Below are 25,913 nucleotides of genomic sequence, written 5' to 3'. Positions count from 1 at the left end.
AAAGACTAAAAGGTTGTTTAGGATGCCAGAATGTCATTATGCCATAGCACGTAAAAAGGAATCACTCACAAACGTCATCCAAGCAAAGTGGGAAGAAACGGACAACATGCATGTCTTTGAGGAAAATGTTTGCTTGAGAAACACGTAGGGAAGGTCCAAAGGTCCTGGCTTAAACAGAAATTCAATCCAAGGCACTTTACAGTCTTACCTGGTATCAGAAAACCACAAGGCCCTGGTATCTCTAGAAGCAGGGTGTGGATTGTGAAATGCCAAAAGTAAAACATTGAAAATCTATTAGATGTGACACCCCCAAAAGAATAATGTATATGGGAATGGGGTGAATGCTCTGGGGGACATTATCCATGGAAATAAGATCTTTGCTAACAGTATTTCTAATGAAGTAGAATTGCATATTTCAGAAGGGAATTTAGCAAACGTTCTTTACATTGGTTATTTTATTTTTAATTCTACATTGCTATCTTTGAGCACACGTTTTCTCACTGTTAACACTGGGCTTGTACACGAGCCCAAAGAAGAGGCAGCTCCCCCCGTACCCCGACGAGTTCTAGCCCTTGTAGTCATAGCAAGAAACATGTTGCACTAGATCAAACTATTAAAAGTTTTATTTTCCTAAAGACAGTGATTCTATTAGACACTGGCTTCTAAAGGTTTTAAAACAAACAAACAAAAATGAAACCAATACGACTGAGACAACCGTCAGAATGGTGACTCTCCAGACATCTTGAAAGTACTACAGGACACATTACATTCTTATTGTATTCTATAATACTATAAACAAACGTTTGTAGCTACATATGTACTCCAGGCACATTCAACAGATAACAGCTGATTGACTGCAGCTTTTTATTGAGTGTACACATTGGCAAACCCCGATTTGCATCCCCGTTGTACATGAAAAGGTCCTAAGTCATTCAGGGAGAATGAAGCACACATCAGCAATACTTTTTCTAATGTGTTCCAAGACACTGTTAACGCTTTGGATAAGAGCAGGAAATTTCTTCCTTGTGGTTATATGAAACTGAGAGCATATTATTCTGCTGCTGTGTTTTAGGATCCTGAAATATGAGCATTATATTTTGGGGAAATAAAACATACCTTGACAAGTGAATTTTTTAGATGGAGTGGTGAGAAGCAGTTTGTCAGCCATTTCCCTAGGTCCAGCACACCGGGCTATGCCTGGCTCTTTGTATTCTGACTTTACCCAATCAGATAGCCACTGCATATTACAGTCACAGTGAAGTGGATTTGCTCCAATTGCACTGTAGAACCAAAACAGAAACAAAAACATTTCACATGATCTCTCTCACAGAGCTTTTCTTATCGGGAAAATGTAGTGGAAAATACTCTGTATGTTGCTGCATTAACTTACTAAAAAGTTACAGTAAAGAGAGCGTGAAGCTTCAGCTTCAAAATGGCTCTGAATGGAAAAGCTTGGGAAGAAATGCATTTTAAAATTATAAACCCATTATAAACAATTCATCATCAAAGGGTTAACTGTAAAAGGAGGAACCAAACATTAAAAGGCAAACATGGGGCTCCAAGTTTTTCTCACAATACTAGTGTAAGTAAGGGGGCATCTGCAAGAGATAATCGGCAACTGAGAGTGGCTGCTTAGCTCCTCTTGTGTTTGCAAGTTTCCTCTGTATTGCAAACAAGTGCTTTCCACTTATTTATTTATTTTAACTTTCAGCACCCTTAACAAACCATAGTTTCCAGGATTCTTTGGGGGAAGCCATGATGGTTAAAGTGGTGCTTCAAATGTATAGTATGGATGTGACCTAGTATCATCACAGAGAGCCGCTAACTCCAAATAATCAAAGACTCCTACTCATGGGGTTGGGGAGGTTTTCAACCCAAACATTTATACTCTTAGCCCAGTAACAATTTCTTAACACTGAAAGAAGAGGCTCAGATCGATGCTTGCAACAGTGCAGGCTTTAAGCTGTAACCAGCGAATAAACAAAGCATATTTTGCAAGAAGGCAAAGGAAACAATCAAGAATTCAGCAGTAGTTTCCCCTTATCAGCATAATTCAAGGCTTGACACATGCAACACAACATTCACTAAGCTGTTGTGGCAGGCTGAGGAACCGTTGAGATGCTTATTCATTTCACTGCCAATTTTTACAAGGTTTTTTATGCCATTCCCAAACATGAATTCCCTGGAAAGTAATATAAATATTTGTTTGTGGACTATATATACATAGCTGGAAGAATATTGAAGCTCATTAAAATGGTAAAAGAACATTATCTTTCAAAAGAACAGAAAAAGAATGTTTACCTACAGCCCATCTTCCATTGCTTATGCATCCTTCCAGTCAATCACACCAACAAATACATTCTTACTATAAGGACATCCAACCACTGCATAAGGGCATTGCTAAAAGTGTTATCTGTGTATATTCCAGGTACATGACAGCCTGCGCTTCCCTGAACTAGTCTATACACATGTTTAGGATGAGGCTGTTAGTCTCTCTAACAGTGAACTGCCCAATCAGCACATGAATGTAAACATTAACTTATGGACAGGATACTTACAGATGGGATAATGCTGAAAGATCATTAAAAGCACCTTCAGGTACAACAGAAATATCATTGCCGTGTAGAGACCTATGCAAATGAGAAACAGTTATGTGCTTGGAAATAGATGGAGAAGATCTTAATCAATGGCATCAATGCAATATATTTCCAGACATCTGCATATATTATCAGTATCAGTTCCTTGTTAGCTTGAAATCCTTCCCAAAATTCACAGTCAACCAAGTCTGTTCTCTCCCTCCCTCCCTCCCTCCCTCCCTCCCTCCCTCCCTCCCTCCCTCTCTCTCTCTCACACACACATACAATTTTTATTGCTTGTAGGCCACTTTGGATGAGATTTGCCTGGAAAAGCAGCATGTATGTTTTGGAAAATACCATACTTTTCCGTGTATAAGACTAGGTTTTTTTAAACCTTAAAACAAGGTTAAAAATCTGGGGGTGTCTTATACACGGATAGTGCATATGCCTATTTTCTAAATTTGGGGTCCCCAAAAGTAGGGCGCGTCTTATACACGGGCGCGTTTTATACACAGAAGAATACAGTAAATCAATAAAAAATATTTGGAATCTGAGCAGAACATAGCCTTACTCTCAGGGATGTGAACATGTTACAGCTGCCACATCACTACCATAATAAACAGTCCTGCATCTCGCCATTCCCCATCTCACCCCTTTGAGTATTTCTTCACCCCTACAAGCAGCACCAAAGGAAATGGAAGAGCAACGTAGTATCACATCACACATTTTGGGAGAAGATGTGGGGCTGCTGCTTTCAGTGGCAGCCATGCATGTGGCCATGCAAATCATTCTAAAATGTTCAAAAGCTTTCCAGTCAAACCGACAGCAAACACATGAAAACTTATGTTTCTAATTAAATACTGTTAGTGAATTTATCACAGTATAACAATTTTTGTTCGAAATGCATACATGTCAAATTTTCATTCTTTTGAGTATTTTACTAGATACTGTACAGTGGAACTTCGGTTTACAACTACCTCTGTTTATGAACGCCTCTGTTTATGAATGCTGCGGATCCGGAAGTGTTTACATCCGGGTTCCGCAGAGTCGGATGCGCAGATTGCTTCTGCTCAGCTCGCGTATGCACAGAAGCGATCTGTGCAACGCGCGCGCAGAAACGCTCTATCAGCGCTTTCCGCATGTGCAAAAGTGTGCCTTCAGGGAGCGAATGCCTCCGTTTACGAACGCCTCCGTGGAATGGATTGCGTTCGTAAACTGAGGTTCCACTGTATAGCATGGGGCAATCTGTATGGTTTTTTTTTTTTTAAAAAAAGGTAAAGGACCCCTGACAGTTAAGTCCAGTCGCGAACAACTCTGGGGTTGCGGTGCTCATCTCACTTTACAGGCCGAGGGAGCCGGCATTTGTCCACAGACAGTTTTTCTGGGTCATGTGGCCAGCATGAGTAACCCGCTTCTGGTGAACCAGAGCAGCGCATGGAAACGCCGTTTACCTTACCGCCGGAGCGGTACCTATTTATCTACTTCCACTTTGACGTGCTTTCGAACTGCTAGGTGGGCAGGAGCTGGGACCGAACAACGGGAGCTCACCCCGTCGTGGGGATTCGAACCGCCGACCTTCTGATGGGCAAGCCCAAGAGGCTCAGTGGTTTAAACCATAGCGCCACCCACGTCCAACAATCCTAGCGGTCTACCTCACATGATTATTTTACTGTGCACTAGAGTTCATGCCTTATAATATGTCTACATGGGGCACTGCGAATTATTTATTATGGAATAACTGTAGTTTAATTACTACATCAGAAGTTGCTTTAGGTTGATTCCATCGATCTACCAGGGCAAGTGACTTCTTAGGGAATTATCCTAATTACAAACCACTAAGACCCAACTCAGCAGTATAGGTGATGTTTCCCATGACACAATCCCACACTTCTCTGATAATGTATGAGATAATGAAATCATTGGTGGGCATGAGTGGTGCTGGGTCAACCCACATCCCCTAGCTCAAACAGCACTGATAGGGTAATATCTATTGCCATATTTGGCCATTCATGCTACCAGAGCCATGGGGAAGGAGCAGCCACAATGCTTAATTCAGGTCTCATCCTCCAACTGGTACACCCATGAAAATGAGTAATAGAACATTACTACTTACAGCAGCCTGAGCGATTTCAAGCCATCAAATGTTCGTGCTGGGATACATCTGAGACGATTGTAGCTCAGAATTCTGAAAGTATATCAAGTAATTAATTTTCAAACTAGATACTATACACGCAGAGCTGTAAAATCCAGTTTACATATTGATTTCTTCATCATAAACACACAGCCAAAATCCAGATCAACCAGCAGCTTTATTAATAAAGATTATATTGTTCTTAAACATTTTTTTGCTACACAAATACACTTACAAAGTAAGCAGCTGAGTCATGTTGCTGAAGCTCTGGTTAGAAAGGGTGCTGATTCTGTTGTTACTTAAATCTCTAAAAAAAATAACAATAAAAATCCAGAAATTCTTTAAGTCATAACACAGATGTTCAAACACCAAATCCTATTAGTAAATGTAGTATTATTAATTCTTATTTAAAATGTCAGTTTATACTGCCACATGCAATGAACCCAGCAAGCACTTTAACTTAACTAGGACTAAAGACAACAAAATGAGAATGCCAATATTACAAAAAGAATAAACCCAAATAAAATCCAGAACTAGACCCTTCAGATATGAACATATTGCTAATACTCCCTTTGTGAAATAAAACTTGTAACTACATGGTGTATCTGAACAAGGGATTTCCTGAGTGATAAGAAATGTACCCATTTGTACAAACAGGTATTGATGCAACATTTATTAACTGGTATGCTTTTACATTTAAAGTATTAACCACTTTGGTTTCAGAAAATATGTGCTACTAGAAAACATACTTTTGAAAAATGCAAACACATTTTGATTGTATTTATACATGATGCAATTTAGTAAACTTGCTTCTAAGTTTGACATTCTCCTGAAGATTAACTTGGAAATTACCCTTAAAGCTAAATTTACTTTCTAAAAAATCCAGCAAGCTGCTCAGAAATGCTCCGCTAAAGATGGTTAATGCTGCTATTTCCTACTGTTATTTCGCTGTAATGCCATCTACTGCTGTATAACCCTGTTCCAAGCAAACTATTCCAATTTCTCTCTGCAATTTAATATACTTGTGTAGTACCTTTACACTCTCTAATACTGTGTGCTATCCAGTTAATAAACAACTACACCCAGCATACTTCATGGTGCATCTTTTGGAGTAGATAGTAAGATACAGTCGTACCTTGGATCCCAAACGCTTGGTACTCGGACGTTTTGACTCCTGAACGCTGCAAACCCAGAAGTGAGTTTTCCAGTTTGCAAATGTTGTTTGGAACCCAAACATCCGACAGGGCTTCCATGGCTTCCTGCAGCCAATCAGAAGCTGTACTTTGGTTTCTGAACGATTTGGAAGTCAAACGGACTTCCGGAACGGATTCTGTTTGACTTCCAAGGTACGACTGTATTCAGTCTGCTTTCTAATGAATTGTGCTGTGATTAGTGGACTAAATATAAACTATTTCTAAATGCGCAATAGAATTTTAATTGCTAAGAGATCTGGAACCACTTCATTTAATGGGAGAGCAGATTTTAAATAACATCAGCATAGAGAGAGGATTACTCACATAAGAGTCAAGTGCTTGTAGTTTGAAAGTTCTTTGGGGACAAGGGTAAACTGGTTTCCATCCAAATAACTACAAAAGGGAAGACAGAACACAATATTATTTAACTGAAATCACTAATAGTTCATTCCATGACTCTAATACCCACACACTTTTTAAATAATAACATGACAAACTGGGGAATAGATGAGATAAACCATCAGTTTAATAGCCAGATGCACACCTGCACACTAACAGAAATAATTTGACTATGGCGAACCAATATTTTCTATTTGATGCAAACATATCTGGCTTGTCAGAAAAGGCTGTTTCATTGTATATCAGTACTTTTTTTTGTAAAAAGTGGAGTTTTAGATTAGCAATAGTGTGGTAGAAAAATGAAGGGCGATGTTACAACTGCTATCAAAAGTAGCTAGTAACACTCGGGCAGTGTTCTGCTCCAGGTAATGATTCCAGGAGAAAGAGGGATCTGGTCCAAGTTGGGGAGGGTGGGGGTTGGCCTGGCAGGCAGAATCAAGTGATGCAAAGCAGTGCCAATCCAAGCCGGGAAGAGCAGGTACAAGGTTCCAGCAAGGTGAGAGAGTTCAGCACTGCTGAATCCATACAAAGCTGGAGCAAGTTGTTGTTTCTGTAACAGGCAAACTCAAAAAAATGTTGCAGCTCCCACCTTTTTAATAAAAGGGGCCTTGCCTGTCTGGACATTTTGCTCCTATTGCATGCAAGCGACTGTGGTTCCATTGGAGCATCCGCGCTGGAGCGCACAGAACCTGAGTGTGCGACAGTGCGAACTCAGGCCAGAGGGATGATGGCAAAATGGGTTCCACCTGTGCCACCACTTCCCGGGCAGTGCAGAGTGAGGGCAATTCTCTCTTACTCTTCTAACTCTAATTCATGGCCTTATCCTCTGAGGAGGAATAGTCAAACCCTGATGTCATGGTGGACAGTTGTCCTTTAAAAAATATATCGCAACTAGCAGGCTGCTAGGACCACTGCGAGTGGTCCTGATGTCCTGATATGGGGGGAATAAACATCCCCATACTTGGGCTATGTGAGCTCATGGAATCCAGTAGAGCTTTGCTAGAGGTTGTGCCAGATGTGAGTGGCAGTAGAATTTAGCTGAAGCCACCTATATAGGCCTTTGATTCATCTGCTTTATGAAATTCTCCAGGCATGCCTAGGTTCCTCTCACAGCACACTCAGAAGTGTCAGTCATGTAAAAGATGATGAAAATTATTTAGCAAAGGCAGACTAGGATCTTGACCAATGGGCAGTCCAATAATGTTAAGTTACCTGCCAAAAACACCCCATCACTCTTGAAAGAAACATTGTTGCTGACACACACACACACACACACACACACACACACACACACACACACACACACACCCCTACTTACAGTTCAGTTACATCTTTGGGGATGCCTTTTGGCAAAGTCTTTAGACCTTTGTTGCTGCAACGAACCACAGTATCTAGGCAAGTACATTCTGCAGGGCAGCGGGAGAGTGGAGAGCAGCTGTTGTCATCATTTCCTAGTTCATAAAGAAAAATATATAAGGATAGGCCATGCTCAGCTAAGAGCACCTAAGCATGGCAGCAGTTCTAGATATATAGGAAGATTCTGCTTTCAGGTAGCTCTGTATATAGAAAACACAGTATTATCTCCAATTGCCAGGGACATGATGTATTTTAACTTCCACTATATGGGCACCTGCATTTTTAGGAAAATGGCATGTTTTTAAAGGAAAAAAGGCACTTGGTGCCATAGCTAATGAAGAAATAACTCGGTTGTGCATTGGGCTCTTAATCTCAGAGTCTGAGTCCCATTATTATTATTATTATTATTATTATTATTATTATTATTATTATTATTATTATGCAGAAGGAATCCATGCCAGTGCTGCTCCAGTTCCAGGGGCAAACATACTGCTAGCTTTTCCCACACAACCTTTGACTCCTGGTGTTATAGGTGCAGACAAAGGAGGAGAGAAAACAACCCCAGAATCATCCTTAAAAGGCAACGGTAAGGTAACAGATTTAACTTCTGTGTTAGGGATGGAAAGATCTGTCAATTTCAGTTCCCTCGGTTTCTCATTTTTCCAATTTTAAATTCAGCTCTCTGCATTTTGCAACAATTTGTGATTCTTTTTTCTGGAAAAAAAACCCTCATAAAAATTCAACATTTTAGTGCCAACTTCTACTAAACACATTTTTATACGTAGTTTTGACTAATGTACACATTTTTGCAGGCAATTCCTCTTATATAATACATTTTTGAATTCTGAATATTAATTTTTATGCACACTTCCCCCTAATGTATTAATTTCTTTTTCTTGGTTAAATAACTGCATCACAAAATTCGGATAAGTTTGAATTTTGAATAATGGGTTTGTTTCCATCTGCATATTGTTTTAAAAAGTGCTTATTTGATAGATTCAGCTTTACATTTGAATGGAACTGAATTTAATTACCCTCCATCCCTATTTTTCGTACTACAATGATGAATCTGCCACGGGAGACATACAGCATGTGCGCTCCGTTTCTTACCGTCGTCACAAGTGAAGTCCTGAATGGCAACATCCTGTATAGGAATTTCTTTCAGGAAGTAGGGTTTCTGGCAGCGGGGGTTGCCCGTTACAATGCGCTTTTTCCGCAGCCATTCTCCCAGCCATGCTAAGTGACAGTTGCAGTTGAAAGGATTGGCTAAGAGGTTTCTGATAAACACATGTGAACAACACAGGGCTCAATTTCAAGCGATGAAAACGCGCGCACAAAAATTTAAATTCCCTGTTCACACTGCAAAAAAAAAGTAGGGTTCGTTTTACTAGCTCTTTTCACTCCACCCACCCTTTGCATTTTATAGCGATAGCAATGCAGATGAAATTTCACCCGCAAAAAACCTCCCCTTGCCCCCACCAAATATCAGGATAGCAATTTCAGAGTCTGAGCTGAGAAATCCCAATACCTTAAAACGATTTCTAAATAAGATGTATCACAAATCTGACTTGCTGTCAAGCTATCTACACACAATAATACAGTAATTTAATGTCAAAATGTAGGCTGATTACTTTATATTATTAGCTTTAACCTGACAACAGCTCTTTCATTAATTTGCCTCTTCAAGATTTCCATCTTTTATTTGCTCCAGAGAATAGGTTTTCCATATAAACTGACAGCCAAGTTGATTACATGCCAGTTATAAAAATGAATTTACTTCCACAAGTCTCAGCGCTTTTGGCACCTTCACATTTCAACAGAGGCCTATTGACAATTTCATTATTTATAAATATGCCACCTTTAATATGCACGAATTAGTCATTAGGTGTAACTTGTCACATTGTGAGAGGGCAGAGGATTAAGTATGCTGGTAATTACATTCTTCCCTCAGAAATTCCTACCACAGAAAACCCAATTGTTAGACACACCACATGCCTTACTCCCCCCTCTAATATTCATCTTTCCTTTCACTGAATATTCATATTCCCCTTTACGTACAGATGAGTCATGGGGAGGATTGTGTCAAATGATTTTCATTTAGCCTGCAATCCTATGCACAGTTGCCTGGGAATAAGCTCCACTGCACACAATGGGACATACTTCTGAGTAAACATGAATATGATGACTGATCTATGATTGCTTGCTACAATTCCCAACTTTTTGCTTAACACTAGAGCTCCTTTTGAACCTTTAATAGCACCCTTACAGAGAACACCTGCCAATTTTCTCCATGCCTAGCTACAGTTGAAACATAAGAATATGGTCAGTAAAATGGCAACAGCTGTGTGTTGTTCTATGGCAGGCATCCCCAAACTGCGGCCCTCCAGATGTTTTAGCCTACAACTCCCATGATCCCTAGCTAACAGGACCAGTGGTCAGGGATGATGGGAATTGTAGTCCAAAACATCTGGAGGGCCAAAGTTTGGGGATGCCTGTTCTATGGCAATTATTACTCCTCAGAGCTGGGTGTGTCTATCAGGTGCTCAGCTTTAACCAAACTCCTTTGAACAGGTAGCAATCATTTTGCGCACATTCAAAGCATGCATGACTGTGCGCACACGCATCATCACAAACCTGGAAGTGGCAGCGAAAGGGGGGCAGATGCGTAACAGGGGGGCTTATACACACCCTGCTATCACATGCAATGAACTGGAATGCAACCCCCACACAAATCAGGAGTTGCCTGTATTACACAAGTTATCTCGGGGTAACCAGATACAGAACCAAAACAAATTATCAAATAGCTGATTATAGCAATATAAGGGGGAAGAAGGAACACTTCCATTTGTGTGTGGGTTTCCCACATCATTTCAATGTGGCAATTCACAAAAAAGAGACATTTCCCTACTTGTGAGTTGATTTCAATGTGTAGAAATAAGATGAGTGAAATGCTTGCCCATTTTTGACCGGGCCCTCTTTAGTTATTAAGGGCAATAACTAAAGAATTGCGCCCTGTTGCACATGTTTATTTGCACTAAGTAAATGAATAAATTTATGACTGTTCCGATCACCCGAATAACAGGAACGGTTCAGAGCCTCCACCCAGTTGTTCATGCTCTGTCGCTATCCCCCTTGAAAAAAAAATGGGGTAGCATAAGAAGAAGGGAGTTTTACGGGTGTATCTGAACAACTGCAGATCTTTGAACAAAAGCTTCAGGGCTCTCGATACACCCTCATCAGAGAGAGCTGCATTTTGTGTGAAACAACCCCCCCTGGCTGATTCAGCTGCACTGGTACCCTGAACCAAGGGAAATCAGACACAGTGCATGGGGTTATTTAAAAACAGTGTGAGCCACCAAACAATCAGCAGAGATTACCAATGTATTTTCACATTTTGTCACACACCTCTCAATTTGAATTTTAGCATTCTCTGAAAACTTTCACATACATGACTTTGCAAGCACTCTTGACTTGTTCGTTTGGTGACTGAACTGTGGCCCTCCAAATGTTATTTGCCTCCAACTCCCATCAGCCCCAGCCAGCATGGCCAACAGCCAAGGATGATGGGATATGGAGTTCATCTGGAGGGTCACAAGCTAGCTACCCCTAATTTAGATATAACACACATGTATCAATGTCAAGGACTGGCTATGAATGCAAGAACAACTTACAGTGTAGACAAGGAATGAAGCGTGTCAAATGCACCAGGAGCAATTGTGGTTATTTGGTTATCGTATAAGGATAGTAATCGAACAGAACTCAGGCCTGTGAAACTGTCATTACTCACGCAGCTGATGCGATTGCTCCTTAGCATCCTGAGGAAAAAATAAAACAAATCAGTTTGTTACTCCAAAGGGTAGCCTTCCCCAAACTGGTGCTCTTTAGAGGTCTTAGACCAGGCATCCCCAAACTTCGGCCCTCCAGATGTTTTGGACTACAATTCCCATCTTCCCTGACCACTGGTCCTGTTAGCTAGGGATCATGGGAGTTGTAGGCCAAAACATCTGGAGGGCCGCAGTTTGGGGATGCCTGTCTTAGACTACAACTCCATCATCCCTAATCAGAACACCTGGGGGGAATGAAGTTGGGAAACAGTGCCATAGAGAATGTATTGCACATATCATCTCAATTCCCTACAATTTACTAAACATTTTATGAGACGTTGTATGGCATTTTTTCTTGAATTAGTAACTTACTAGGCATGGAAGCTGAGAAATAATATGCAGCATTTATACAGCACTTGAGGGCATTAGAAGAGCACTGCGGGATTAAAGCAAAGGTACATTTAAGCCTGTTTCCCACAGTGGTGAAATAGATGCCAATGGGAACCCCACAAATGAGACATGAACACAACAGCTACTCCACATATATGATCCCAGAAATCTCTGCAACCAGACCCAACATAACCCCCACTCAATCCCCATCTCAGTTTACAAATAGTAAACTGAGTAAACTGAAATTGGGGGACTTCAGCAACTTGGGAGGCACCAAGAGGGGTAAAGTGTTTGCCCTCTAACCAAGAGCAACATTCGTGGTCCTTGCTTCTTGTTGGGTACTGCTTCTTCTTCCTACCCAAAGGATGTCAGAATAATAGCCAGAGGAATGGTCCTAACAGCTCGGTTTCTATGCAACACCAGTCATAATCGAGGTTGATCCAGTGACTTAGTAATATCCCAAAACATATGGTAAGGAAGTGATGGAGAGGGGGACAGTGATAAACACATTACAAACAATGCTGTTCCACACAGACAAAAAGACATGTGCCTACATCTGCTTCCTATATAATACTTCCTTATCTGTGACCAGAATTTACTTCATGCCCTCTGTGCAGCCACACACCTATCCAAAAGATATTGGTTGCAATTAGGCAGCATATATGATTAATGCATTTTATATTATAAAAAAATGTGAGTCAAAGTGAGCATACATCCATACCCAGAAAACAAGACAGAGGAGAAGCCCAAGCAAAGAGAGCAAGCAAAGTAGGGAGAAGAACATACTTACAAAGTTTTGAGACTTTCAAGTCCTTTGAACATTTTGTAGCGCACATTCTCCAGCCGGTTACTGGTGAGCAACAGCTCATTTACACCCGATCCTCCTTCAAATGCTCCTTCTTCAATATCTGTGATTTTATTATTGCTCAGATTTCTATTGTTTCATGGCAAAGCAAATTAATAGGAAAAGTGTTTTGGAGCAAACGATCCATATAATGAAGAATACAAAAAGCAGCGACTAAATTCTGGTCTAGCAACACGATTTCAAGAAAGCTCTAATCTGGGGATAGAGACCCTCTAGCCCACAGGCCAGATTTGGCCTAGTATGAGTCACAATTTGGCCCACAGGGCTGTTTTCCCCAAACCATGCCATGTGATATATGTGGGTGAATCAGCTACAGAAGTGTGTTGCCTGTGAGGAACTCAATTGTGCAGGTGATACCTGCAGAAAGCAAGCTTGAAGTCACCACTCACCAGCTGATAGGAAGTGACTTAAAGCCTGCTGACAGGGGGGTGCTTCAAAGCACTGCACAGGTTTCTCTAAAAGCCCTTCAAAAGCCCCTCATGGTGCTTTGAGATCCTAACCATCATCATCTGAGGACACTGTGACTTTAGGTGACGGAGAGCTGGGCAGCCAGTTTAAACACTATTTGGGATTCATTCAGAATTGAGAAAACAAAGGATTCCAGAAAGGAAACAGAAATATATTTTCTTCACAAAATAAAAATGCACGAATATAGTGACAACATTAAAAATAAATGAATCACTGTGTCTTCTATTAACAGCTTCAATTAAATCCTGACTATTTTCAAATAACTGATTCACTATAATAGATCGTATTATCAGCATTCTGGATGCTTATTCCACTTTTATCCTGCAGGAACGTTGCCCGATACACACATACACTTGGATTGAGGTCACTCTAAGCAGAATTGGTTTCATTAACTTAGCTTCAAGCAGCGAGTGCCAATAGTTATCCCAAATAAAGAGTCAGGTGACTCTGGAAAGACATGGAGGTAGTTTGATGTATCAGTGCTAGTAAACAAATCAGATAGAGACCATGGCAATTCCTGTGCTGATCTCTGCTGGATTACTGTTTGTGGTTAAAGTATGCAACACAAAATAAATTAGGGTGAGTCGTGGGACAAACCTGGTGTCATTTGAGCATTAAGCAATTCTCCCTTTTTTTCTCCCCTGAGAAGGATCAAAGTAAAGGACCCCTGACAGTTAAGTCCAGTCGCAGATGACTCTGGGGTTGTGGAGGTCATCTTGCTTTACTGGCCAAGGGAGCAGACATTTGTCTGCAGACAGTTTTTCTGGGTCATGTGGCCAGCATGACTAAGCCGTTTCTGGTGCAACAGAACACCAAAACCAGAACAGCACACGGAAACATCGTTTACCTTCCCGCCGGAGTGGTACCTATTTATCTACTTCCACTTTGATGTGCTTTCGAACTGCTAGGTGGGCAGGAGCTGGGACCGAGCAACGGGAGCTCACCCCGTCGTAGGGATTCAAACCGCTGACCTTCTGATCAGCAAGCCCAAGAGGCTCAGTAGTTTAGACCACAGCACCACCCACGTCCCAGCATATGGAAATTTTTGAATCAAAGATACAAAACACTTTAGCAACCATATGAAACAGGCAAAATTCAGCAAGCCTTTATTCAGTATAACAGTAGGGTTTTTTCAGTAGCACCTTAAAGACCAACTAAGTTTTTATTTTGGTATGAGCTTTCATGTGCATGCACACTTCGTCAGATACACAGTGTATCTGACGAAGTGTGCATGCACATGAAAGCTCATACCAAAATAAAAACTTAGTTGGTCTTTAAGGTGCTACTGAAGAATTTTTTTTATTTTGCTTCGACTCAGACCAACACGGCTACCTACCTGTAACTAGTAGGGTTTTTGTTATCTTCAACATACTAAGCTGCCTTATACCAAGCCAGATCACTGGTCCCATCTAGTCCTGTTTTGTCTACTCGGGTGGGCAGTGGCTATAAGAATCTTAGACAGGGAGCGTCAAGTCTGCTACCTGAGACCCTTTCAGTTGTAAAAGCCAGGGACCAAACTTTGAACCTTGCACATGAAAATGTAGGCTCTACCAGTGAGCAATGGCTTCTCCTTCCCCCTTTGACTGTGCAAATAAACTGGCAGGGATAAAAGAAGAGAAGGAGAGTATGACTGAAACACTGGCAAAAATGAGCACCCACGTTCCGCAATGAATACCACAGGCTGGGACATTCTACTGCTTTGGGCTCCTGCAAGAATACCTTATACTTTTTCTTAAAATTATTGCACCAAGGCCACCTATATAAAGCAGGTTGGCAGATAAGCTTACATTTTACGTAGTTGAGGAAGCTTCTTAAAGATCCCTGTAGCCTCCAACACTGTAAATTCATTGTTGTTGAGTCGCCTGTAGAAGGAATAGCAAGAGATATATTGAGGTTATTGTGACTTGTTTAGTGAAGGTGCGTAAATGCCAGCAATGACACCAATTGACACGCAGAAATGGAAGATAACATCCACTTGACTGCAGGGTAAGGGGAATTTTGTGCACTGTCCAGTAAAAAAAAAACACACAAAAAAACCCAGTCACCAACGGTTGTTGGAAAATATGGATCAATTGCAGATGCTTCGTGCATCAAGTGTAGTTAACAATAATAAACGCTGCAAGTTTATATCAGGAAAGGCCTAAAAATTCTAACACACGTTGTCAACACATAAAATTTCATACACAGTACAAGAAAATGCACTCTTACAAAATATATACGGTGAAAAATATATACATTGGTAGGCTATTGTATGCATGGCCCAATCAACACTGGCCTCGTGCATACTGCCAAACATCACTTAGGAGTTGACACACGTCACCCTGGCAATACGTGAAGCTAGTACACTCCTTCTTGCATTTATGTGAACATATAAAACAACCAGCAGTTATAAACATACAGATTATATATCTATCCATTCCTGTATGTTCTCAGCAGGTCTATTTCCTTAACACACAGTCTGTTTCAATATAATTAGAATAAATCGCAGCAGCACACAAGCTGCGGCATAAAAGCACTAATTTTTGTGTAATCTATAAGCATCCATTTCTAAATCTGTAACTCAAGCATGAAAGGCTCCATTAACTTCCATTACAGTTAGAAGCAAGCAGGATTGCACACTAGGAAAAAAATAATTACAATAAATGTAAATGCCGGGGGGGGGGCAGCAATCAGCTGTAATTCAGAGCTTTAGCGATAGGCTGTTTTTTCAATTGCAGATATGAAGTTCCACAAAGGCATTAGTACCTGTTCAGACTGATATTATATTTGGCACACAGCTCCCTGCTTTATTGCGGTCTGAATTGCATAGTGCTTGTCTTTCTATTTGTGGAAGGGACTTTAGGTCCGTTTTAACTGCATTTTTTTCACCCCTATTTTTCAGAGTAAGGATGGGCATCATCAATATTCTTAGAACCAGTGGGAAGTGGAGGAAATACTTATCTAGGTGGCTCCAAATGTAACACAGTGGAACAAGGAAGTGATTATTTACATCATCTAGGAGTCACCTGTTGTACGGTTCATAGATCACAGACAACAGAATACCCAACAAAAGGGGCGTTCTGTCCAAGAATCAGCAATTATTGTTGAAGACATAGCAATAATGAAGGCTCACCTGGCGCCTTCATTATATATCTTCAGGTCCAGGCAAAAACATTGTTCTTCTCCCAGCCTTTGGCTAAGTAAACAACCTATCGCCTTTTAAACCTGTTGGAGGGGTTACTGGTTGTTGGTTTTTGTTACTATGCTGTGTATCTTTGTGCTTTTATATTGTAAACTGCCCTGTGATCCTTCAGTCATCATCATCAACAAATATATTGGACATTCTGATTACTCACTGTGCTTGAACCAATTATATTTTGCACAATACTGTGTGATAGTTGAGAGGTGGGTGTACTTAGTTCAAAGCACGTAAACAGAGACTGCTTTTGCTGTGGAGAGAACTGTGCCAGCATTTTGTATGGTATTATACACTAATTTTTCAATTTCTTTTTCTTTGCCTTTGCTAAATGTTGTAAAGCAAGTAAAACTTAACACAATTGAAAATTCATGAACTGGAAGGATCTGCAACATTCCCAAAAGGGTTAAAGGAAGAGCAGGATGAATTGATATTATCACCACTGATAACACACTGTTGTAAGCTCAAACTTACAGTTCTGCTGTATACTGAGGAATATGGTCAGGAATTTTGCTGAGCTTTTGATTGGAGCAGTCAACAGTTGTTCCTTCACAACGGCATTTTTCAGGACAAGCCAGGTCTGCAAAGCAATCTCCGCTTAGCTTGGATCTGTAATCTTCGGTGCCTGAGGATAAGCAGAATAAAAATACAGGTACTAAGTTCATCAAGGTGTTGGAATTATTTTCTCGTAGGAAAAAATAAAGAGAGAGAATAGAGACAGACCTGCAGTACAGACAAATGGGTAATTTGGGGGTAAGTTTTATGGTAATGAAGAAACAGTAAGGTTTAAGAGTGGGTTAAATTTCAGAGGGCTTGAAATTTGCTGTGGAGTGGGGACATGTGGTGGGATAACATTAACCGCTTGAGCTTTTCACAGCTGTAGTTTCTGCTGATTAAGTTGTCAGCCAATCCATTCCATTTTACAGTTAAAAACATAAAGCAGTGCTAATTCTTGTTAAATATATCTTATTCCCACAGTTTCAGGATTAAGTAAATCTTTGTATTCCATTTCATTACCCTCCTTTATTCTTCTATTTCACTGGCCACAGCCCGCCTACGTAATCTCAGAACCATAAAATTTAAAGCCCTGTTTTTCTTCTTCAATTTTTAAAAAGTGTGTAATCCTGATTTAAGCCTCAGCAGCCTGCTATGCTGTAGAAAGCTGCGTGACGTTCCATGGTGCTTGACAGAACCATGTTTTACTCATACCTCGCAACCACATGGTTAGATCAAGCACAACAGAAAATCTCGCTAAGTTATCACAACTTCATCCGCTTAGACCAAGGAGCAGAAGCAATGGGAGAAAGAGGAAAGAGCAGGAAAAGTGTTGCAGTGGGAAACCGCTTGAGATGGCACAACATCCTTCCTACAGAATGTCCACGGTCACTGCAACATTGCTAAACTGGAAAAGACATAAAGTAGACTGCAGGGAGGAAGATCTCTTCGCCATTCTTCACGTTACAGAATGGAGATAGCATCCTTCACAAGCCAGGAAGAAACATCTATTAAGAAGTTGAGGGTAGGTGATGCGGGTGGAGGGGACACACACAAAGAAACTTAAATGACTGGGGAGCTCTTCTTGGACAAAAGGTGAAAAGACTGAGACGAGAAGTGGAAAGTGCATCAGGACTGGGAAGTGTGCTGTTGTTTAGTTCACACACTGAACTTTACTTACAGCCCAAATGGTGAACTCCTGAAACAGGAAAGACAGCCAAGGAGGAAAGAAAGACAAGAGTGATCCCAATGGGAGGAAAAACCCCAACAAAAACAAAGCTCATCTTGCTTTTTTCAGCTAGGGTTTGGGTAATATCCTGCCTTCATCAAGGTCCGTCTGAAATTCTCAATTTCAAGAAGTTGGATTTTATTCTACATTTCTTTGATTATATGGTGCTTAGGCACTGTACTATATCAAAAAGAGTCAGAGTATAATTAATCTGAAGTGGTACAGTACAGCAAAAAGATATAGCAGACTATCTACTGAACAATTATAGAATATGTTCATTTTCATAGACGAAAGCATTAAAATTCTAAAATATATTTACTGAAATATACTATTGTTTGAGGGCACTTTCACACACATTTGTTAAGTCATTTAAGTTTGCTCAGCCATACCATGGTTTAGTGTGAACAAACATGCAGGCTCCCAGAGACAAGATTGTGGCTGATTTGCTTGTCTGGATTTGGTGTTGCCATGCAGCACTGAGTTAAGTCATGGTTTACTGTTACGTTCAAACCCAGGCTCCAGGTTATCTCCCTCAGACAAACTACAAACAGTAAGCTATAGAACAGACCTTGGGCTACACCTTGTGGTTTGTCTGGAGCAAGATAAACCATGAGCCCAAGTTTAGCAGCAAAACTAAGCTAAACCATGGGTTAGCTCAAGAAGAGGCTGCAATCTACTCCCTGAGAGCCTGCATTTTTGCTCAATTCACCAAACAATGGTTTGGCTCAGTGTCACATAAGAACTATGAAAAACCTGTTGTTGTTTAGTTGTTTAGTCATGTCCGACTCTTCATGACCCCATGGACCCATGAAAAATTTACTCCTGGCGTATTCATTTTCTAGCTCAATGGTCTACAGTTTTCAAATATTATTTAATATTATTTAAGAATGAAGTACTGTACAGTACTTTTTTGTGTATGATTTTTTATATGATTAATCATTCTAATCCACAGGGAGAGCATTGTTTCCGAATGTCTTTGTCAAGTGCCACAGAAGTATGTTTGATTCTGTACTGATTTTTAAAAAGAAGATTGAAAGCTAAGAACGGGAACACTTATGCTTTGTCTGTATTTCCAAGAAAAGCACTACCTCTCTCTTAGGGGCTTGTCAACCTGGGAAGGCAGCCCGTCTAGGAGAAGGGAAACACTGATCCTAAACCTCTGCCTTTTCAGGAGAAAAAGGCTAAGGAATAAACCCTACACAAATCTGGAGTGGAGTCTCTCCTTCTGGCAACTCCTGCAGCCAAGCTCTGCCAAACATATTGCTCACACCAGCAGCCCAGCACCTCCATACACACTTCCCAGGCTTGCACCCCAGAGAGGTCGCTTCAGTGCTGCTAACACAGAAGTTTGACTTCACCCCTGGAGGCGTATTCTGTTGTCTCTTGAGACAGGCGGATGCCAAAAGCAACCATTGTCTCTTTTGATAAAGTCATAAAGCCCAAGAATCGAAATTTTAGTTTACTACTAAAATACGCTGGGCTTCCAGTGGGCTGTTGTGGAAGTGTTGCAATGACATCGCACCACTGTAGGTGAAGTGGTATCCAGGCAGGAACTACCAGTCACCATGATGGAACAACTGAGGAGGTGGGAGAAAGATTCTAGCCCTTATCAAGCAGCTGCTGAGAGGCAGTAGGGAAGATTTTGGGCACCTCGCCCAGGTGCAAGCATGTTTGAAGTACTCCATGCTTCAGTCCTCCACTCCATTAACCTACATTGGCAGCTGGCGGTTCCCAAGAGAGAGCACTGCTTCACCAGCTGCTGCTGGTTCAAAGGAAAATCTGTGCTTTTATATAGAACTAGTGTATTTCAGCCCGTTCAATAACGGGTGCTAGAACATCCCGGGGTTTGGAGAAGTGCTTGCGCAGCGCTTCTCCGAACCCTGGGACCTGTCCTTGCTGTCGGCAGCAGGGGGACAGGAACGAAGGAGGAGAAAGCAGGAGAAAGAAGGAGGAGAAAGCAGCGGGGGCTTTTCGCCGTTTGCCTTCCCCCCAGGGGGAGGCAAACGGCAAAAAACCCCGCCACACCATACTTCGGCTCCGGGACTGGCTTGGCGGTGGCAGGAAGAAGGGGAGGAATTCCTCCCCTTTTTCCCGCTGCCACCAAGCCAGTCCCCCAGCCGAATTGCCCGCTGCCGCTTCAACTTCCTTGGCTACGGCAAGCAGGCAGACAGCTTGCCTACTTGCCTTCGCCAAGGAAGCGCTGTCCCATGCCGGCAGTGCGTGGCAAGGCGGGGGGGAGCGCTTCTCCCCCCCCGCCGCCTCGCAGCACACCTCCAGCTTGAGACGGGGCTTCGGAGCGGCGGTTGGCGGAGCGACGGTTGGCAGAGCGGCGGTTGTCTCTGCCTCCAAACCCTGTGTCCCTGGGGCACATGCGCAGTAACCCAGGGACACACGGAATCTGGACGCAGAGACTTTATTATATAGGATGGACCGGAATATGCCTACACTGTAAGTGGCTTGCTAATGATGCTCAATATCCCCGAGTCCCATCAGGGGGAAAGGTGAGATTTGTTATGATATATTTATAACAACGCCGAACACTTCCTCTTTACTAGAGAAAAAGCCTTAATCGATTTTCATTTTGGAATTCAGATAATCCAGTAGGTTTATCATGTAACTGCCAATTTACATTCTTCAAGTTCTTTCCCTGATGGCTATGTAGTGCACTTTTTACATTATTTTCCCATTTCCAGTGTATGCAAATGTGGAAATGACTGCCATGCCGTTAGAAACACGTAGTGTGTGAATCACTTCTCAAACCTGACTCCAAGTGGTCCTTTCAAGCCCGGTCCTTTCAAGCCAAGAATGGCAAAGACCAGCCCTTGTGCATTTTCTCCCCTCTGCACTTAGCCAGTGCACTACTAAAGGCCATAATACACTTCACATCATCTCTCCAGCTAGAAGATAATGTAGTACATGACAGTAAAAGCAGCAAGTGTAAAATAAGCAAGCTTAAGTGGATAAGAGCCCAAACCAATCAATATGTTAGTCTGCTGAACGTTGTGGGCCGACCATATACCTGTAAGTGCTTCAAAGAACAAGTGTCATTGATTGCATACTCAATTACAACAACGTTTTTTTCCTTCCTCTAGAAAGTAAACTATAATTGGGTTTTGTTTTTTTCTGGCAGTTCATGCACCTGCAGTTCAATCAAAAGCTTCATTAGACCTTTGAGCACTTTTAGTAATCAATTACATATCACCTGTAAGGGACATTATAGTGTAAACACATGACATTGTTGATTTTGTTCTTTCCCCTGTTAAGAAAGCACTGCGCTCGTTTGTCAGCTGCAAGGGGTGGGTGGGTGGGAAACACCTTTCATATAACTGAAGCCAATCTCAATCATTCATGTGGAATACCTTAAGAGAATCAGCATTTAGTTTAAAGTGTGGTATAACTGTGCCAACTATTAAATTATTTTTTCTTCCATCAAAAGTATTTTCATAGAAGACATATAGAGCCTTTGGACGCCTTTGCAAAGACAATAAACATACTTTTGCTTGGCATTTTTTGTGTGATTTCACAAACACAGGGATCAAAGGTCATAGGTGAGCAAGCAACAGTTCAGATAGTCAGCAGGAAAGCAACAGATTAGTGCATAAAAGGCAGGAAAGTATTGATTCTGAAAGGGTGTTTAGACGTCTGTTAGCTCTTTGATCATAGCAGGACTCTCTTCATTTAAAAGCAGCACAGTAGCTACATTTAAAGAATAGAGTTGTTAACAGTAAACAGGAGAGGCAAAACGGGGAAAGATATCTCTTTCTAAAATCAGATGGTACTGGATAAATTCTGTGCTTATTTGTGAGTTGGATAGCAAAAAGAGCTGCATGCAAAGCTCATGTAGTGGGAAAACAAAACTATGAAACTATTACTATTCTAAGAGGTTTTCAGCCGGGTTAAAATGCATGCACCAGTTCTTTAAATGTTAAAACGAAACTTTGCTTTTGGTGGGGGAGGAGGGAGTGGTACCTGCAGTTAGTTAGTTTTACTGCAGAGCCAAACCTACCTGGAATGAAATACTGTTCTTTAGCTAAATAAAAAGAGAGAGAGAAAAATAGAATATGCACCTGAATGTCAGCAAGCAAAAAATTAATTCTATTAGACTGAGTATGGACTACAGGTAATTAGAGCTAACTGCGCAGGGTGGTGGTATTCAAATGAACTGCTGATACTAGTGTGATTAGATATAAATGTATTTGCAGCCAATATCAGCAGCACTCTTCTGATATTTACACTAGCTGCAGACTGTGAATTGACTGCAGAATACGAAATGCACCTGGAACAGCTGGAAACCAGATGACAGAGGTTAGGCTTTGGAAACAAGTAAGTAGGAAAGGGAATAAGATTAGAAAAAGCAAACAGTACATTTCAGCACGACATAAGCTTCCCTGTGTAATATGAATGTCATGTTTTCATATTCTGTAAGTAGATTTTTTTGTTTTTAAGATTTAACTGGTATTCCAGATCTGTTTCATTTTTGATTTGCACTCTTTTTTTTTTAACGCAACTGACAAAAAGGATACCTCGGAACTCTTATTATTTAATCAAAAAGCACAATTCCTTCACATATTTTTTTAATGCCTTGCAGAGGTTAGTAACAAGTGTGTTAACTGTAGGAATGTTTTCTGATCAAACAACTTCAGTCCAGAGTTGCTATGATTGCTAAATAATTCAGTTGGGCACCAGGCTGTGCGTTTTGTTGTCGTTGTCGTCAAGGATGTCTGCAACTGCTGGTTTGTGGGAGTTGCGATGGGAGGGAGAGGGTGGTGGGGCGGTGGTTTTTTTTGGAAGTGAAAGGAAAGTAGCAGCTGAACTAAGGAAATTACCTGAACAGCGAAATTTCTTGCTTTTGATTTGGCCAATCCTTTTGTTTGCCAGACGGCGGGGGCTGGTGCACCGAGCACCACTGGTTTCAATAGGGTTTGTATGGAGATAATCCGCCAGCCACTTCAGATGGCAGTCACAAATAAATGGGTTCTGAGCCAAATGCCTTTCACAAATAAAAAGAAAAGACCGTTTTTACATGTTTGCGGTTGGTCTCTCTGCAGTTCCCAAAGTTTTCCAGGTCTATTTGGGAACAGAAACCAAAAAAAAGCTTGAAGCACATAACAACTAATGGACAATTGTAATACATACAGGGTCTGAATTGCTCGGAGTGGAGAAAAGGTGCCCTTTGCAATAGTTTGAAGTTTATTATCATACAATGAGAGGAGGTTCAAGTTGTGCAGGTCTTGGAAAGCATCGACTCGCAGGCAATTTATCTTGTTAGCATTTAATAATCTGTGAAACAAAAGACAATCGGAAAACAGGGTTAAGAGTTTACTGTTTATTGACAAACTTTATTTTTGTAACTTTACTTTCTAGAATTTCATGCAACTTCTTTACTTATTTAAGAGGATTTATATACTGCTTAGTCATCAAAACCTTCACGCAGTTTACATAAAACAATATACAATAGACGTTAAAATACCAAAATAAATAAATCGGATTTAGAAAAGAAGTTGACCATCCCCCCCCGCCCCATATAAAATCAGGAGTTTTAAGCCAAAACATAATAAAATAAAACTGTGTGTCAAAATTACTTGTTCCACCTGTATGCAGTGCATTCAGTGAACTACCTAGTTCCTTAAGATGTGCATTGAATGAATATATTGGCAAAGGAAAAAGAAAGCTGTTGGATGTGTTTGACCATGGTTTGTATTACGAGAACAAGTGTCAAGCTAGTGTCCTCCTTTCTAGAATAGCTGAAGGGAGGAATCGGATACTCCTGCTTCCATTTTAGATTAACCACAAATTGCAGCGTGATCCAAACCCTTAATTATGGTTAATCTTAACTATGGTTAGTTGAAATAAAGTCAGTTTCATAAACTGAAGTTGGCTTGTTTCAACCAAACATGGGATTAACTACAATTTAGGGTTCAGACAACATGCCAAGCTACAGAGTTAATGACAAATGGACACAGAAGCTTCTATAAACCTTGGTGTTTACACGGGAAGGAGGGGAGCAGCAGCAGTAGTAACAGGCTTTATCTGTGTGTGTGAACCAGTATTTTCCATTTTAAATTACATGATTCCCTAACAAAATTTGACTGATTGACTACTCTTCGACTGAAATCTTATGCCTATTTTCCTGGGAATAAGTCTCATTGACCTCAGTGGCACTTACTTCTAAAGTAGCCATATGTAGGATTGCATTGTTAAATGTCAAAGTGGTTTAAATACAAATCTATGATGGGGTTTCTTCTGCTTTGAATGTTGTCAGTGTGTCTTAATCTCCAGTTGTACATATTTGAAGTCTAGGTTCATTACTAATGGGTAGTTTTAAATTTGCATACAGCACACTGAAAGAATTTAACATGGAATTGGCATATGCAAATTAATATAAAATATGTTAATGAAGTAATTTTATTCATTTTAGTTCTTTGGAATAGATGGCAACTTTCTCCTTTTTTCGAATTATACCTTTAAAGTACAAAATGGGAGTCTAAAAGGGGTCAAGTATTTATATCTGTTTCCAACTAGGGCTGCACCTAATTTTTATATTTGCATTCAATAAATTTTAAGAGATAACTAGACACATAACCATCTTCTCAAATTTCACTGCTGCTTGAAAGCTTTGTTTCCCTGGCTACTGCTTCTCCTCCTGTGCCCTCATAGTTCTCAGTCTCACTTGTCCACACTGCCATTCATTCTAGCGTACTGTGATGACCCACAAAATTTCATTTAGAAATATCCATCATTCTTCACATCAGATTGTGGCCCTGCCAACATACTTATGTGGAGGGATTAAATGGTCATGTATGGGCAAATGAAACCAAAGGCCATGAGCACAAAGAAGAAAGAAAAAGGCACTTTGTCTCTCTCACGCCACAGAAAACTAAGTAAATATTTTCAGCTGAACCCAAATACTTTCCAACTCAATGGACCCATTTTAGCTGGCTTGGAATGAATGAATGAATTACAGTGGCACCTCTGGAACGGAGGTCCATTCTCAACTCGAAACAGTTCTTAACCTGAGGTGTGCTTTTGCTAATAGGGCCTCCTGCTGTCCGCGCCTCTGGTGCACGGCTTCCGCTCGCATCCCGGGGCAAAGTTCGCAACCAGGAGCACCTACTTATGGGTTAAAGGTAAAGGTAAAGGGACCCCTGACCATTAGGTCCAGTCGTGACCGACTCTGGGGTTGCGCGCTCATCTCGCATTATTGGCCGAGGGAGCCGGCGTATAGCTTCCAGGTCATGTGGCCAGCATGACAAAGCCGCTTCTGGCAAACCAGAGCAGCACACGGAAACGCCGTTTACCTTCCCGCTGTAGCGGTTCCATTTTGACGTGCTTTCGAACTGCTAGGTTGGCAGGAGCTGGGACCAAGCAACGGGAGCTCACCCCGTTGCAGGGATTCGAACTGCCGACCTTCTGATCAGCAAGCCCAAGGCTCAGTGGTTTAACCACAGCGCCACCTGGGTCCCTACTTATGGGTTAGCGAAGCTCATAATCCAAAGCGTTCGCAAGGAGGACGGTTCGTAACCAGAGGTATTACTGCACACCATGCAACTCAGGCAGATTAAATAATTCTATAGTCAAGTAAGCAACTCCATTTAAAATAGACTAGACAGGCTGAATATTAGTATCATAACTGCAACAAGTAAACAGAATGGAATTGTCTTAATTTGAATTTCTAAAGCACACAAACATATATTTATTAAATGCTACTAATCAAAGCAGGTAAAAGATTCATGGTTAACATTCGAAACACAAAATCAAAAAAAGGTAGTCAGAAAGCTACTGGAATAAATAATAAAGCAAAGGTTCTTCCTTT

General features: G+C 41.0%; 1 protein-coding gene across 6 annotated transcripts in view; it reads right to left on the bottom strand.

The window, feature by feature from the left end:
• The window catches only part of SLIT2 (slit guidance ligand 2), a 210,504-nt gene that overhangs the window by 28,809 nt on the left and 155,782 nt on the right, over positions 1-25,913 (bottom strand). For 4 of the 6 annotated variants that reach the window (XM_088658345.1, XM_088658336.1, XM_088658343.1 and 1 more), the window contains exons 13-26: positions 23,237-23,380; positions 22,927-23,090; positions 22,107-22,130; positions 16,852-17,002; positions 14,990-15,064; positions 12,660-12,803; positions 11,327-11,470; positions 8,766-8,932; positions 7,618-7,750; positions 6,225-6,293; positions 4,943-5,014; positions 4,690-4,761; positions 2,559-2,630; positions 1,117-1,280 (exon numbers count right to left, since the gene is read on the bottom strand). In XM_088658345.1, coding sequence (XP_088514471.1) covers positions 1,117-1,280; positions 2,559-2,630; positions 4,690-4,761; positions 4,943-5,014; positions 6,225-6,293; positions 7,618-7,750; positions 8,766-8,932; positions 11,327-11,470; positions 12,660-12,803; positions 14,990-15,064; positions 16,852-17,002; positions 22,107-22,130; positions 22,927-23,090; positions 23,237-23,380 — 1,595 coding nt within the window. The remainder of the gene's footprint in view (positions 1-1,116; positions 1,281-2,558; positions 2,631-4,689; positions 4,762-4,942; positions 5,015-6,224; positions 6,294-7,617; positions 7,751-8,765; positions 8,933-11,326; positions 11,471-12,659; positions 12,804-14,989; positions 15,065-16,851; positions 17,003-22,106; positions 22,131-22,926; positions 23,091-23,236; positions 23,381-25,913) is intronic. The other 2 variants (XM_060278967.2, XM_060278970.2) reach the window with 1 other exon arrangement.

This window comes from Zootoca vivipara, chromosome Z1 (assembly GCF_965207765.1).
Source record: "Zootoca vivipara chromosome Z1, rZooViv2.hap1.1, whole genome shotgun sequence".
NCBI classification, from domain to species: Eukaryota; Metazoa; Chordata; class Lepidosauria; order Squamata; family Lacertidae; genus Zootoca; species Zootoca vivipara.
This window is presented reverse-complemented; position numbering and strand designations above follow the sequence as displayed.